General features: G+C 40.0%; 2 protein-coding genes across 2 annotated transcripts in view; both read left to right on the top strand.

Annotated features, from left to right (window-relative positions):
- Window positions 1–17,911, top strand: part of LOC133648886 (m7GpppX diphosphatase-like) — a 375,169-nt gene that overhangs the window by 164,883 nt on the left and 192,375 nt on the right. The window lies entirely within an intron of this gene.
- Window positions 1–17,911, top strand: part of LOC133648887 (AF4/FMR2 family member 2-like) — a 380,782-nt gene that overhangs the window by 229,522 nt on the left and 133,349 nt on the right. Inside the window, 2 exon segments of the mRNA XM_062045401.1 lie at window positions 12,788–12,874; window positions 17,408–17,441. Of these exon segments, the coding sequence (XP_061901385.1) occupies window positions 12,788–12,874; window positions 17,408–17,441 (121 nt within the window).

Genomic DNA, 17,911 nt, shown 5'->3' with positions numbered 1-17,911 from the left:
TTTTCCCTGTTGATGTCTCAAGAAGGGTAGACATACAAGAACACAAACAAACACACACACACACACGCACACACAAACGTTTGATAATTGCAATGATCATCAGCTGTTTTCAGTGGCTCGGGGCTCTGAAGGCAGACATATTGTAGCCAGGAAGGACACAAGGGAGAAAAAGAGACATAAAGAGAAAAGGTGTAATAGAAGTTCTGTTGGCTAGGATCCATGATTAAACCCATTTTTGCAAATGTCCAATGAAGTCATGCAGACATATCTGCACTTGGTTTTGTTCTTCTTTACCCTCATTGCACCTTTCATTCTCATCTGCATGCCATAAAGATGACATCATATCAGTCAAAAACACACTGTCTGTGTTTCGTTGCGTTTCTCCCAAAGAGGGGTCAGAGTCGTGTCATTTGTTCGCCGGCCAGCATATTTTCAGCTGTCAAGACAAGGAGTGTCTCACATAATGTGCCATCAACTTATTGCTCACTTTCCTCTGTCACTCATCGCTGGAAGTGTCTCCATCCTTTCTCTCCCTCGTCGCCTCACTCTTTGTGTGCCTGTTCATCCCTCTCTGCCCTCTGTCATTCACCTCTCCCTTTCACAAATCAATAGGCTGGTCAGCAGCCTGTGTGACAGATCGTGTGCCGTGAGCTGCATGAGAATCCTTATGTCAATAAAATTGGTGCGCTATTGAATCCAATCTGTAGTTTTTAGCCCTGTCAAGCGGAAAGATCACGGAGTTGAAAATGTGAAGAGGGGTCAGTCAGAGTGAATGCCGGCAGCGCTTTTTTCCCCCCCACTTTCTGGCACAGCACAGCAGATGGAACGTAAGCATAGTCGGTATGAATCTATTGCTATTCACAGTTCCGTTAATAAGCAGAAATGACCATGCTCACTCTACTTTCTTAAAATACAACCACACAAAATGTTTTAGCACAAGTTAGGGTTTGAACATCATTCTTCCATTTCCATCATGGTTCACCATGTACACTATATTGCCACCTGCCTTGACTCACATATGAACTTGAAGTGCCATCCCATTCCTAACCCATAGGGTTCAATATGATGTCGGTCCACCTTTTGGAGCTATTACAGCTTCAACTCTTCTGGGAAGGCTGTCCACAAGGTTGCAGAGTGTTTATAGGAATGTTCGACCATTCTTCCAAAAGCGCATTGGTAAAGGTCACACACTGATGTTGGTCGAGAAGTCCTGGCTCTCAGTCTCCGTTGTAATTCATTCCAAAGGTGTTCTATCGGGTTCAGGTCAGGACTCTGTGCAGGCCAGTCAAGTCCATCCACACCAGACTCTGTAATCCATGTCTTTATGGACCTTGCTTTGTGCACTGGTGCACAGTCATGTTGGAGGAGGAAGGGGCCCACTCCAAACTGTTCCCACAAGGTTGGGAGTATAGAATTGTCCAAAATGTTTTGGTATCCTGGAGCATTCAAAGTTTTTTTCACTGGAACTAAGGGGCCAAGCCCAACTTCTGAAAAACAACACCACACCATAATTCATCCTCCATCAAATTTCACACTTGGCACAATGCAGTCCGAAGTGTAGCGTTCTCCTGGCAACCTCCAAACCCAGACTAGTCCATCAGATTGACAGATGGAAAAGTGTGATTCATCACTCCAGAGAACACGTCTCCACTGCTCTAGAGTCCAGTGGCGACGTGCTTTACACCACTGCATACCACGCTTTGCATTGGACTTGGTGATGTATGGCTTAGATGCAGCTGCTCGGCCATGGAAACCCATTCCATGAAGCTCTCTGCGTACTGTACGTGGACTGATTGGAAGGTCACAGGAAGTTTGGAGCTCTGTAGCAACTGACTGTGCAGAAAGTCTTTGCACTATGCGCTTCAGCATCCGCTGACCCCTCTCTGTCAGTTTACATGGCCTACCACTTGGTGGCTGACTTGCTGTTGTTCCCAAACTCTTCACTTTTCTTATAATAAAGCAAACAGTTGACTTTGGAATATTTAGGAGCGAAGAAATTTCACGACTGTATTTGTTGCACAGGTGCCATCCTATGACAGTTCCACGCTGGAACACACTGAGAGCGGCCCATTATTTCACAAATGTTTGTAGAAACAGTCTCCATGCCTAAGTGCTTGGTTTTTTACACCTGTGGCCGGGCCAAGTGATAAGGACACCTGATTCTCATCCTTTTGATGGGTGGCCAAATACTTTTGGCAATATAGTGTATGATGCCAACAGATTGCATTGATGCTGCTCAGTAAACAATATACACAGCAAAAACGAGCTGACAAAATATAAGATAAAAACACTAGATATTAGGAAAAAAATACTACAAACTAGTGAAATCATCTGTCCGTGCAGCTAGTTCATTTTACTTGATAATGTCACGTAGGGGGGGGTCGCAGCTGGCTGCGGGGTTGTTCTTCCCAATGCAAAAACGGCTCCGGACGACAGCGTGAAGGTGAGCTTGGATTTATTAAACATAAATCACTCAAACTATCACAAACGCAAACAATAAACAAATAAGGCAAGCGTGCCTAAAACACAAAAGAAGCTGCTAGTTAGCAGAAGCTAGGACATGGACTATGAAAACTTACTTGGTCAGCAAGAGACATGAACCGGTGTGACAAAGACAATGAACGCAGAACGAGTGAACAGAAAGAAAGACTTAAATAACCCAGACATGATTAACAACAGGTGCGTGACTCAAAACGTGAAACAGGTGCGTGACATGACAGGTGAAAACTAATGGGTGACCATGGAAACCAAACAAAACAAGGAAGTGCAACCAGGAACTAAAGAGAGTCCAAAAACCAAGCAAAACATGGCCAAACAAAAACATGATTAACACATGACAGAGCCCCCCCCCCCCTTAAGGACAGATCCCAGATGTCCAAAAACAAAAAACAGGATCAAGAGTCATCGGAGGGCGGGAGGGGGACATGGCGGTGGGTCGCCAGGCCAAGTGGCCCCGAATCCACCGAGGCATAATCATGTGGCGGCGGCGAGTGGAACGCCGCCGCCACAGGCGAGGTGGGCGACCTGGGAAGGGCCACATGCGTGGCCGACGATCAGGTGGGCGCACTTGGCGTGGCGGACGACCCGGTAGTGGCCACAACCGTGGCAGACGAGGAGGCAGGCGCGTCGTCGTCATTGCAGTCGTGGAAGCCGCAGATGAAGCAGGCAGCGAAGCAGGTAGCGAAGCTTGGTGTGGCGCTTCGGGCGGCGAAGCTTGGCATGGCCATGGTTGGTCTTGGCATGGTTGGTCTTTGTGTTGGCATGGTTGGTCTTGGTCTTGGTCTTGGCATGGTTGGTCTTGGACTTGGTCTTGGCATGGTTGGTCTTGGACTTGGTCTTGGCATGGTTGGTCTTGGACTTGGTCTAGGCATGGTTGGTCTTGGACTTGGTCTAGGCATGGTTGATCTTGGACTTGGTCTAGGCATGGTTGGTCTTGGACTTGGTCTAGGCGAGGGTCTTGGTGTGGAGCTGGTACCGGAGCTTGGTGGCGTGGAGCTGGTACCGGAGCTTGGCGGCGTGGAGCTGGTACCGGAGCTTGGCATCGTGGCGCTGGTACCGGAGCTTGGCGTCGTGGCGCTGGTACCGGAGCTTGGCGTCGTGGTGCAGGAACCGGAGCTTGGCGTCGTGGTGCAGGAATCGGAGCTTGGCGTCGTGGCGCTGGTACCGGAGCTTGGCGTCGTGGTACAGGAACCGGAGCTTGGCGTCGTGGTGCAGGAACCGGAGCTTGGCCGTGTGGAGCTGGTACCGGAGCTTGGCCGCATGGAGCTGGTACTGGCAGCACTGGAGCTTGGCGTGGAGGAACTTGACGTGGTGCAGGTGGCCTATCTGGGGGTTGCTGCTTGGCAGGCCGAAAGACCGGTGGTGGTGGACGGGCCGGAGGTTGCTGCCTGGCTGGGTGCAGCTGAGTCACCCCACTATTACAGCTCTGGCCCTAGCCCCCCCCCCCCCCTCAAGGAGCGGATACCAGACGCGCTCCCCGTCTGGAATCGTCTTTTGGGGTGGGTGGAAGGAGGTCAGGAGGGGGGCAGAATCCTCCCCATTAAATTGTCCAAAATGTCTATTCACCACCCCCACTTTAGACTGGGTCTGAAAAAATCTAAATTTAGAAAAAATCTTCTCAAAAGGATTTTTCTTTGAAACAAAGTCCTTAGTGGGCGGCTGACAGAGGGCGTAAATAGAATCTAAAAAAAAGTCTTGGTCTCTGACGTCATCACCAGTGGGCGGGATGACGTCATCAGCACGGGCCTCCTGCGGCGGCGAGGAAGACTGGGCTGGTTGGGGAATCTTGTTGTCCGGAGGAGGATCCGGGGGGAACGACGCACCATGCTGGCGAAAAGAAGCCTTTCTGGCTGGCCTCCATCTTCGCCAGCGCGTCTCCATCACCTCCTCTGGGCTCGTCTGCGGAAGAACGTCTGCTGCGTTCATTCTGTCACGTGGGGGGGGTCGCAGCTTGCTGCGGGGTTGTTCTTCCCAATGCAAAAACGGCTCCGGACGACAGCGTGAAGGTGAGCTTGGATTTATTAAACATAAATCACTCAAACTATCACAAACGCAAACAATAAACAAAAAAGGCAAGCGTGCCTAAAACACAAAAGAAGCTGCTAGTTAGCAGAAGCTAGGGCATGGACTATGAAAACTTACTTTGTCAACAAGGGACATGAACCGGTGTGACAAAGACAATGAACGCAGAACGAGTGAACAGAAAGAAAGACTTAAATAACCCAGACATGATTAACAACAGGTGCGTGACTCAAAACGTGAAACAGGTGCGTGACATGACAGGTGAAAACTAATGGGTGACCATGGAAACCAAACAAAACAAGGAAGTGCAACCAGGAACTAAAGAGAGTCCAAAAACCAAGCAAAACATGGCCAAACAAAAACATGATTAACACATGACAGATAAGACATCTTAAATCAAGATTTGTGTATTTAGAAATTAGCAGAAGATAGAAATAAGTATTTTATTCGGAAAACAAGCATTTAATAACTTGCAATTCTTAAATTAAGCATCCTCGGGATGATGCAGATTCTTTAAACAAGATTCTCAATGTGGGGGAAAACCAAAAAATCGTATTTGAATAGTTATTTTCTCAATTTTAACATTCTTAAACTAGAACAGACAAAAATAATTATTCATGCTAAAATTAAGATTATGACGTAAAGTCAATGATTGAAAATAGACTTAGACTTAGACTTAGACTCGTTCAAATTTGAACTTTACAGTACAGATAAGAACGACATTTTGTTGCATTAGCTTGTTGTAGAGCAGGATAAAAGAGCAATTAGGTGCAGAGTGTTTGCATTTACAAAAGAAGGTGCAGATATAAATAGATTTACTGTACAGATAAAGATATTGCACTTTTGCATATGCATCCAGGTTTAGGCTTGACAGGGCTAAAAATAGGTAAATAGCTCTTAAAACTATTTTAGACATATTTAGGGATACATAGGGCCTGATCTACAAAGAATATGATGGTGATCAGATAGTCAAACTATAAAATTGTGTGTACTATTGGTGGGCGCGTTGCAGGAGATCTAGAAAAATGTGTGTACAATTGATAAGAGCAAAAGTGGTGCACGCCACCCGACCATTTATTCCGCCTGTCTCCATGAAGACACTTGTTTTCCTCCACATTTATGGCATTGTGTGGTCCAACAGGTGGCATTTTGTCATGTTTTTGACATGCTGTAAATATAATGTGTACACATTTTCTGGACTTTGTTGAAGCGTTACCTGGACAACAGAACCAACCTTTAGCACACTGAAGGTTCGCCTTGAAAGGCTTTGTGTTTTGGAACTGTGTATAAAATGCCCATAAAAAGTGGTAGATGTCTCCTGCTTGTTTGAAAACATAGAAAACCTCACAGGTAGGAGCATGATAAAAATGAATGTGCAGTAAATGATCGACTGTCTCCGTGGTGATGCATGCAAAATCCTTCTCTAAATAAGGCGGTCTGCACCACTTTTGAATTGTACACACAGTGTTAGTAGATCACATGCAACACGCCCACTAAATAGTACACACACTTTTATATATTGCACATCAATCAATAAATCAATGTTTATTTATACAGCCCTAAATCACAAAAGTCTCAAAGGGCTGCACAAGCCACAACGACATCCTCGGCACAGAGCCCACACAAGGGACGTCGATGTGAATGACTATGAGAAAACTTGGGGAGGATCGCATATGTGGTTAACCCCCCCTCTAAGTACAGTCCCTAGTGGATCCAACATAACAGTGAGAGTCCAGTCCATAGTGGGGCCAGCAGGAGACCATCCCGAGCGGACACAGGTCAGTAGCGCAGAGACGTCCCCAACCGATGCACAGGCGAGCGGTCCACATGCTGTTTATCGTGTGGTAGTAGGACTTTAGTAAATCAGGCCCTCAGTGTGTACATAATTTATTATCAATTCCATGCAGCTATATTTCATCTACTTACTCCTGCTAATCAAGTGTAACTACTTATACTCAAACCGTCGGCTTAGGAACTTTAAAAAAAAAAGAATAAATCGCTCAAAACTGGCAAATACACATTTTGAGTAGTTCAATATGTGTATTATCAGAGTAAAAATGCATTTATTTCAATATGCATCATAACAAAAAGGGTAATATTAAAAAAAAATGGATAGATGTTGATAGTCCAACTCATACTGACTGGTACACACAAGCTATGGAAATTATATCAGGAGAAACAACTGCATTTAGTTTAGATAATAATGAGTCATATATTGGAATATGGGATTCATTATTTAAATGTGTTTTAACTATTAAATGAACCAAAAATATGACTTATTTTATCTTTGTGGAAAATATTGGACACAAAGTGTTGTCAAGCTTATGAGATGCGATGCAAGTGTAAGCCACTGTGACACTATTGTTCATTTTTTAAAAATGTTTTTATTTTTTATAAATGGCTGTGATGATAATGTCAATGAGGGATTTCTAATCACTGTTATGTTGGAATTGTTATTAGTATTTATACTGTTGTTGATAATATTCATTTTTGTTTGATTGCTTTTGGATTGTTTTGTGTCATGTTTGTGTGTCCTCTCAATTGCTTTGTTTATTACTATTCTGAATGTTGCTGGGTCGGGTTTGGTTTTGGAATTGGAATTGCATTATTATGGTATTATTGTGTATTGTTTTGTTGGATTGATTAATAAAAAAACCATTTTTTTTAAATAAAAAGATTCAGAGTAAATGGTAAATGGCATCGATTCAGTGGAAAGGCCTTAATACAATTCAGCACTAAAAATAAAAGTGCATTACAGATAATTGCATTACGTGCCCTTTTCTAGTTTTTTCACTGGGAATTCACCACTTTTTTCTTTTAAATATGTCTTCAGTTATGACTCAGTTGGTATTTAGCCACATGAAGCAACAGACTAGACATGTGTGAGCCACAAGAGAGATAACCTTCTAGAATCCCCAATCAACAGTGAGGGCATTTTGTCTGGGTAATGCATACTGAATAATTGTTCATGGGACCAGATGACAACACTGAGATGAACATCACATTGATATGTATTGTAGGTGTGTGTGTGTGTGTGTGTGTGTGTGTGTGTGTGTGTGTGTGTGTGTGTGTGTGTGTGTGTGTGTGTGTGTGTGTGTGTGTGTGTGTGTGTGTGTGTGTGTGTGTTTGTGTTTGTGAGTGAGTGAGTGTGGCTGAGCTGGTGTGACAGTGATAATAAGTCACCGTAAAACATTTATAGAGGCAAACACACATAATTAAAATACACACACGCATAATCAGGAGTGCCGTCTGTCAAAATATAGTCACTCGCATATTATGCACATGATGATGTCAGAGAAGAGTTGCCTAGCAACAAAACAGACTTCAGAGTGTGTTAGAATCGCACACATGAGCTATAGACACTTGAACTGGTCTGATACCAGCCATAATATGGGCTTCTTTATTATGTTAAGTATAACTGCTCTCTCACACTGACTAACACAAATTATTTCGTACACATGAGTCATCTGATGAGTCATCCACTCTACTGAGGGGATGCATGATTGGAAGTTATGACGCTCGTACCCTTTGTAAGACCTTTGACCCCAGGCCTGTGTTTGGCAGTGTCTATACAAGTACCAGTATGTGTTCCAAGTGTAGTTGAATAAACATGAATAACTTACTGTAACCTGGGTTTATTGTTTTTGTATTTCTACTGTAGTCCATTGACTTTGTTTTACAGTAACTACAGTAGACACTTCACTAGGTACAGTGACTGCACGGCATCATATTTGAAAGTGCTTCTAATATTTAGAAATAATGTATCCCACTTAGCTACTTGGTACGCCAATACAAAATACCAAATTTACTTTTTTAAAGGGGACCTCTGACGATTCCAATCTACAATAGTAATATGAGTAAAAGATATGCTGTCGTGTAAATTGTGCGTCACTTTTATTCCCCCATTGCATATGAAGCCATGCCCCACCATCTCCAAAAGTACCATAATGTATCCTTTGACAATGTACTGTAATGACAATGTAAATATATATCTTCAAAACAAACATGGCTGCTATTTTTTTCAGTCACAATCAAAAACAAACTTCATAAACGATTTATAAACACCTGCTCACTCTCCGATCGATACAGAGCTGCATCAAAAAGAGCTGATTTTAGCAGTGTTTACCGTATTCTCTAGTCTACATAGTTTAAGATGCACCCACCAAATTTAGAAGAAAAAAATATTTATATATACTGTATATATTAGCTGCAGATATACAACAGTACAAAAGATTCTGTAAATGTTTATTTACATACCTTAATTGTTTCCAAACGGTGCCTGTCACACGGCAGTAAATCGGCTGACCAAACAAAACAGAAGTCATCGTAATGGACCCATTAACTGCGGAAGCTAGCGCTCCCATCGGCTAAACAGACTCAATAAGTCCATGGTGACGTTTTGGTGTATTTACAAAACTGAAACAATGCAAAAAGAATGCCATTGTAATACTAAAACAGACATTTAGCTAATGCTGACGACTATAGCTTGATTAATTTACGATAGCACGTACAAATATGCATGAAAATACTCCTACAGACATCACACATGGGACGGTTTAGTAAGTATGAATTGTTTTAGTTATATTGTAAAACTTACAAACGTTGCTTGGAATGATGAAAGACAAATAATTTTGAGCATAAACACTGTGCCCTGTTACCAGAGGTGGGTAGTAACGCGCTACATTTACTTCGTTACATCTACTTGAGCAACTTTAGTAGTTTTAATGCAACATACTTTTACTTTTACTTGAGTATATTTATAGAGAAGAAACGCTACTTTTACTCCGCTCCATTTATCTACATTCAGCTCGCTACTCGCTACTGATTTTTATCGATCTGTTAATGCACGCTTTGTTCTTTTTGGTTTGTCAGACAGACCTTCTAAGTAGGATCTATCGCATGCCTGCGTTTCACCAATCAAATACAGTCACTGGTGAAGTTTGACTCCGTTTCACCAATCAAATACAGTCACTGGTGAAGTTTGACTCCGTTTCACCAATCAAAGCCAGTCACTGGTGACGTTTGACTCCGTTTCACCAATCAAACAGAGCCAGGCGGTCACATGATTAACAAGCTTACATGAACTCAACGTCAAATTTGAGGAAGCACATCGGGGTAAGTAACCTTAGTAGATATTTTGGCTGTCCCCGTACGCTGATGTTAGCTTCCCTGCTATGAATCACTGTCAAATGTACATTATGTGGGGACATTTATTAACGCACTGCAGCCTCATAGACAGACACACACACACACAGTCGCAAACACACACACACACACGCCTGCATAGAAACACCAATCAGTGTGTTCCCAGGTGTAGCCCACACCTATCAGTTTATGGTTTGCGTAAAGGCTAACTTGTTATTTTCCTTTGTAATCTCTGCCTACTGAGCCTATGGTGCTGTTAAGTTATTGTGGCTCAATTTGCCTTAATTTTTTTATGTTAATGTATTATTATTTAATATATATTATTGTTTTAGTTGCTTAAGAGATATTCCTGGCTTGAATTTGCTCATTGCTATTTTTATGTTTTTGTGCATTATTTGCTGCCGTCATCATTAAACAATCAGGTTACTCATCAGTTACTCAGTACTTGAGTAGTTTTTTCACAACATGCTTTTTACTTTTACTCAAGTAAATATTTGGGTGACTACTACTTTTAATTGAGTAATAAATCTCTAAAGAAACAGTATTCTTACTTGAGTACAATTTCTGGCTACTCTAACCACCTCTGCCTGTTACACTTCAGGTTCAAGGAATAAATCAGGAAGTACATTTTCAACCCGCAGCACCTCCAGTGAGTGAACTCGTACAAAAGATGGTCTCATAGCAAAAGCAATAACACACCTTTTCAGTATCTCTGTCGGTGTAATATGAAATTTTTTGTTGAATACAAATCATTATGACCGTTAGCGAAAAAACATTCATAAATTAGCTGCACCATTTTATAAACTTCAGAGTTCAGAGCATTGGATAAAAGTAGCTGCTTATAGTCCGGAAAATATGGTATGTCTTTGCATGTTGCACATTGGTGTTAATAGCTGAATGCCAAGATTATATGAAAATAATACTTTATCCCACCTTATCGTTTCCTTAAACCAAGTCGCGATGTCTTTTTCCTTTAGAATTTAGCGACTAATCCAATTTTGTAGTGGCCCAAATTTAACGGACAAATAAACATTTAAGTATTTCTTATATAGTATTCATTTCATAAACATAGAACAGGCGGGAGTGCCTGAAAAAAGAGGCCTTTTTCCACCAAGAGTTCAGGAACTTTAAATTCTTGGAATCTCTAGTTCCTGGAACAAGAGGTTCCTGCATAATTGTGTGGTTTGTGTTTCCACAGCATCTCACAGTTTTATTGTAGTTTATACAAATCAGGTTGATGACATATGGATGAGTGGTACAATATATTTCTACACTGATACCATGTAAATAAACAGACAATATTGGGTCTTATTTATTTTATTAAAATGATGTGAATGAAATACAAAGCAATAATTCACAAAAAAATATTATTTAAAAACAAAGTGTGCCGAATTAAAAAAAAAAAATACGGCTTTTGTCCACAATGTCCAACAGTCAGAAAGTCGTGTCCTGAATTTATAAGGATCAGGTGAGTCCTTGTGGTCCATTTCAGCTGTGAGTAACAATATATTAATAATAAATGTCAGTGTTTATCTCACAACAACAATACAGACACTTTAGACTTAGCACTAGCCTCTTAGCATTAGCATTCTGTTCACTCTGGTTAAGGCTAATAACTACACATATAATGAGTCACTGACTACTTTTACAGCATGTAATAAAGTCAGTAGTGAATATTTGATGAGATTTTCCTTCGTTCCACTCGTCCCCCCATTTCATGTTTCTCTTCAATCTACGAGGTCTGAGTCCCAGTGAGCAGCTCACCTTGCCGCGTCGAAGTCCGGCTGAATACTTTAGACTCCTCTGTTTATACGTTTTCTAGAGTTTGTCCACTTCTCGAAGCTTCGCACATTGAAATGAAGTTTGTAAAAATTCATGAACCACATTAAACTGCATACTAGTTTAAAGACCTAAGCAGAGTAAAAACACGGTAAGATAGTTTCATTGATCAGTGTGCTCCAGCTCACAGATACCCCACGAAGGTTCCTTTTGTTCTTCTTTCTCTCTGTTGTCAAGTATGTTATTATAGAAACACAAGAAATAAGAAATAAACAAATTGCCCTTGCCTACTGTCATGGCGGACAAAACTTTGAGTACAAAGTTTGAAAAACGCCACAAATTTGTTCAACCAATCAACGTTCGACAGCACAGCCCGCCCCTCTAAAGTTCCTGGGAACTCCCGAAAGTCCCACCTCGCTACGAGGATTTGTTTTTGGTTAAAACACACTAGGTACAAGGGAAAGTTCCTGTAAAGGTTTCTAAAAGGCCTAAGAAAAACTATACAAAAGTTTCAGCGGCAGCAGTCTTACTCAGCAAAGGTTACTATATTTTAGTAACAAATGAGGAGTATCGGGATCTATGGCAAGAAAACTACAACGCGGTCTTATATTTGGGTCTATGTAGTATTGACACAAATCAATGTTGTCTCTTGACAATGTCACTAAAAACTGTCATTGTTATCTTTGTAAAGGCAGACTTTTTGATAGAAACATTTGTTCCTTTCTATGATATGATACAAGTACCCATTGAGAGAGCTATCGAGTGAAAGGTCCATTCCATGAGTTCAATATACTGTATGAGGATCGACCCTGTGGATTCAATAGCTGTGAAGAGCACGCATGCAAACACAAACTGCCGGGCATCACGTCATGGGCAACTAATGTAACTAATTGAAGCCAGAGTTAAAATTGATCCGAGAAGGACGATACGATTCGTGATTAATTTACCTCAAATGTTGCTGCATTGCTGCCACAGCTGAGATTTTAATGTAACCAGCTGGAGTCAGCTTTTATTCTTGAACATTGAAACACTCTGCACTTAGTTCATACTCAGATCCCTGAGTGTGCTACCAACTCCCAATACACTTCTCACTTCATAATGTGAGTACGGTAATAATACAGTCCTGTCTGGTGTGTGCGAGTCAACACAACCACAACTGAATGCTGACTCGGGTCTTCTGTATCCAAGCGCTTGTAGAAATGAATCCCTCTAGTCAGATTTGTTCAACGTTACTCAGCATTGTTATTTCCACACAATTCCTCTTTGGTGTGGTGCACATATGTAAATGGAATCATCGAGCATACTTAATAAGTGTAAAATGTCCATTTGTGTTTGTATTTAGGAGATGACCCACTCCTGGCCACCCCCTCTTACCGCCATACACACGCCAGGAAAAGCTGACCAGACCAAGTTCCCCATTCCCAGCAAGGTTAGTAGCGCTCATCAGTGCAATTACAGTCTTCCTTCTTCCACTGTGGAGGTTAGGTTCCAAGATTACCAGCAACCAGATACTGTAGTTGAAAATCTGCAAAATAGCTAACAATAGTTTAAGCCTTTAGAACACATTCCTTCTCAAACCAAGCTAATTGTTCTGTGAAAGGCACTTAAAGTGGAAATTTTTTTGCCAAATATTACATTTTTTCACAATGTTTTGAAGTAGGTGTCATGATCCGTCATAACTTTTCGTGTTTTTCTGTGTTTGGTATTATCTTCCTTTCCTTTCCTTTGTTTTGTTAGAACCATTTCCTGTTCTTGTATGCCTTTTAGTGCTGGTATTCCTTCCTGACTGGCAATAAGGAGGCTTCCTGATTGCCAATTGTGTTTTGATGACCTGAAATTGATAAGACTGCCGCATCAGACAGCTCAAATAAACTGGAACTGTATATGACTTTGTTGATAGGGGGTAGATATTATACGTTTTACATCTTTCTGCTCCTTTTTTTTCATGCTAAATTCTGTTGTTGCATTTTTTTTTAAATACCGTATTTCCTTGAATAGCCGCAGGGGCGTTAATTAATTTAAAACCTCCTGTCACTCCTGCGTTTACCGGAAACCGGCGGGATGGCCGTGCATGCGGTAATTATTTTAAAACCTCTTCTCACTCCGGCGTTTACCAAAAGGAATCCATAAAATTTAGGCGTGCGCTTTGAGTGTGATGTAAGCATACCATCATGAAAAGCACATTTAATAAAAAAAAACGTTATTATGGTCTTACCTGTACTTATAAATGGAGTCCATTTGCAGCTCCTTCTGACCAAAAGCATTGATAACTTGTTTATAGAAGTCTTCCTTATTTTCTTTCTTCAGTTTTAAAAGTCTCTGTTTCGATGGAGATATTCCTTTAATTATTACCTCCTGCTTCGATTGAAAGTCCAGTTTAGAAAACTGTTTTATTTTAGATACTGGTATGCAATCCTCCATGTGAAAAAAAATCTCTTGCTGCGTGTGTTCACTTCTTCTGCAGTACCGGAAGTCGCAAGAAGGATCACTAGCGCGGCAGCGCCCTCTACCACCAGGAGGCGGGAGTCATTTAATGACTTATACAGTATTTCACACACGCAGCTACGGTATATTAATAAAACATAGCTGCTTACTGTTCTCTTTAGCATACTGTACCGGTATTCAATAGCTTGGACCTTAAATCCTACTGAAAAGCTCTTTATCTTTTTTCCTTTGTGCGATTGTAAACTACTGAAAGCAGCTCCCTCCATTTTGAAAATGAGGACAGATGCGTCACTCGTGACGTAACGAATTTGACCCGGTGGAAGTTCTAGCCATATGCTAAATATTTTGCGAAACGAGTTTGACCCGGCGAAAATTATAGACATGCGATAATAAAATTAATATTTTGCGAAACGAATTTGATCCAGCTTCAATAATAAACCGGCGATAAGGCCAAGCATGCGTTAATTATTTTGAGAAACGACTTTGACCCGGCAGTAATTCTAGACGTGCGAATACTATATTCCCTGCGCCAATTCAAGGAAATACGGTAAATGGAATAATTTTTTTTTTTTATAACTACCGGTAATAATAATAATGAATTTTCTTTGTTAAGCACTTTTCATTTAAATAAATCTTGAAGTGCTACAGTACAAACCGATATTTAAAACAGTAACAACTTTGCCAATAAAACAGATACAATATTAAGACTGAAACACTATTAGTGAAGCATAAGAAACACTAAACATACAAAATAGTGTTTTTTTCTTATAGATTGTATTTATTTTTGCTATTTAAAAAATTACAGTATATACATAACTTGGTCAAATAATGTCAGTATGTGTATGAGTACTGTTTGAGCACATTCAAAAATGTTCATATTGTTCCCTAACCACTATGTATTCGTCCAACGCACCACTGTAACTTATTCTCGATTCAAACTGTTTAGGTTGAAAATAAGTTTTAAAGTAATTTTTAATTACTTTTTAAAACGTGTTGTGACCAATAGACCAACAAATGGCCCATGCCCCGCTTTGGACACCCCACAGGTTATGAGTACCATTCCTACGACTCCAATTTAATTTAATTTATTTTTGTAACATTTCTTTATTGGGTTTTAGGCACATGTCGTTGACAGTAATAGCCAAAAATGCATCATATGCTGTTTGACCAATGACCAATAAGCACAAAAAAGGCTTGTCAGCCACCAACATTTCAATTGTGTTTCAATCAGGGTTATTTATTTAGAATTGTATTTTTAGTGTAAGTCGGAACCTATACCTAAATTATAGCAAAATTAACCCATAAGTCGCGCACACTGTTCATACTGTAAAACATATCACGTACATATAAAATACAGAAATGAAAAGATTATATTCGAGAATTAAATGGAAAAAAAAAAAGAGTACAACAGGTTCATTGGAAGGAGAAATTCTCAATAATGAGGCCACTATTGTACTAAATTTTTACTGTCTATTTAACGTTCAAATATACCATCTCTATCCTTAATGATGGTTGCAGCCTTTTAGCATCTTGGCCCAAGCATGCAGCCAATGTTGATCCATCCTCTTTCTAAGCATTTTAAGTTTTATAATTTTACTTCACATTCCACTTTCACTTTTATTTTCTTTGACCCGCTACCACCGCAAAAGTTTGTATCACACGTGAGAAACATAATGACCGTTAAAATTAAAAAGTTAACTTAAAGCACATGAGTGACTTTGTCAATGTATTTACTCGCCTACATATTCTTCATAACTCATATCTTACAACAACTCACGATTCAACTGGATTCCGACTCTCGGAGTGAAAATTCGATTCAGGGTTTGTTCCTGATTTAACGCAATTGTAGATTCTTGATTATCACAACATATTATTTTGTACATTGACTATGATAAAACCATTTTAAAACAGTTTACATGTTACAATAGCTTCTCTTGGCTGCTGACGTATAAGCATACAGAGTAAGTTCGGACCTGGCCTAAATAAAAAAATTTAAAATGTTGTTTTTCTTTTTTAATTTTGAACTGTTTTAAAATCATAATAAATATGAATCGTGATTCGGATATGAATCATGTTTTTCCAACACTACTGGTAAATAGCTCTCTTTTTCTTTTTGTACAGTATTAATAATGTATGGGAAACGTTGTAAAACAAATGTTATCATGTAATGAGGTGACTTCCCCCACCCTTATATTTACTCCATTAGCTATGTTTTTCCATTAACTTTATGAGGTTGTCATAGTAGAGCACTTCTGTTTTATACAATGGCAACAGTGACAATATTACAATTAAATGAGGAGTTTTATTTGTGTTCATAAATAATAATAGGAGGGTGTTAGTTGTGTCTACTTTTGAAATAACACTTTAAAGGAGATGTTGTGAAAAGGTTTAACTGCTAATAAATTATTGATGAATTTTCACAATACTGTGATGTTTATTACTGATAGATAAAATAGAGGGCATCGTTTTGCCTCCTTGTTAGCATGTGTGCACAACACAGAGAAAATTATAATAAATAGGGAAGAAGTTTGCAGAAAAACATTAACATGAATTCTCGAATTGCTATGATTTTTTTTGGTTTTGAATATTTTTATTTATTTTTCTATTTAAGTCCATGATTTGTTTAATTGCATAAAGGGACACATTTCACTCAATAAAACAACCTTGCTAAAAAAGTTTATCATTTTAAAGCAGGGGTGTCAAACTCATTTCAGATCGGGGGCCACAGAAAGAAAAATCTACTCCCAAGTCAAGTGGGCCGGACTGGTAAAATCAAGGCACGATAACTTAAAAATAAAGACTACTTCAGATTGTTTTCTTTGTTTGAAAATAGAACAAGCACATTCTGAAAATGTATAAATCATAATGTTGTTGTTGTTTTTTTACACTTACATGTTGCGATTAATAGTATTATATCTTTATTTGTCATTATTTATACTTTCTGAATAAATTGTGTGATTATGTTTTCAGTCAACTCATTGGTGTTAATATTCAATCTATCAAGATAGAAAAATAATATCAAAATCAAATTACAGGGTGTTATTTATGTAGTTTGCTCATTTTCCTCGACTGGTGCACTAACAAGTGGTTTATTTGTTTACATATGTAGCATAATCTACAAATATACAAATAATTGCTATTGTGACATCTAGTGGACACATTTAGAACAACAGTTTCTTTTATTAAAAAATTTTGGCTAATTTTTATACTTAGGAAACTCATCCCGCGGGCCGGATAAAAATTGCGGGCCGTAAGTTTTACACCCCTGTTTTAAAGTATCTTCTGTCCTTTTCTTTAAGCACATGTTAACCTTATTCAAAATATGAATGAAAGGAATGACCTGTTTTTTTTCCTGGAGAAAGTAAGAAAGAAAGTGATGTTTTCCATGTTTTGGATGATTGCATTATGATGTAGCACAGATAAGTAGTAGACATATATGATGTGAGGTCAATAATGACCTTTGATGGTTTATTTATTAACACATTTGCCTCTACTTTCATCCTATTTCTCTCCATAGGAGTCGCAGCATGTGACCTCAGGCTACAACACAAGTAAGTTTCCCAACATTAATGCTCACCTGCTGGCTGTAGAGTCATTAGCACCTACTGGTGTTAAGTTATGAAAGCAGTAGCACCCTCAAGAACAAGCACTAGCCACAACGACAGATCGGCTCAGATCCCACATCAGGGCAAGAAAAAACTCAACCCCCCACTCCCCGGGCAATCAGTGCAATGGATGTCGACTAGATCTAGTTAATAGTGTGAGAGTCCAGTCCATAGTGGGGCCAGCAGGAGATCATCTTGAGTGGAGAAAAGTCAGCAGTGTAAAGACGTCCCCAACTGATGCACAGATGAGTGGTCCACCTCAGGTCCCGACGTTGAACAGCTAACGCTCATCTGTGGTCACCTGATAACCCAGGGGTCACCAACGCGGTGCCCGCGGGCACCAGGTCGCCCGTAAGGACCAGATGAGTCGCCCGCGGGCCTGTTCTAAAAAAATAAATTAAAAAAAAAAAAAAAAA

Source organism: Entelurus aequoreus, linkage group LG04 (assembly GCF_033978785.1).
Source record: "Entelurus aequoreus isolate RoL-2023_Sb linkage group LG04, RoL_Eaeq_v1.1, whole genome shotgun sequence".
Taxonomy (NCBI): Eukaryota; Metazoa; Chordata; class Actinopteri; order Syngnathiformes; family Syngnathidae; genus Entelurus; species Entelurus aequoreus.
Note: the sequence above shows the minus strand (reverse complement) of the source record. Positions and strands in the feature narration are given on the sequence as shown.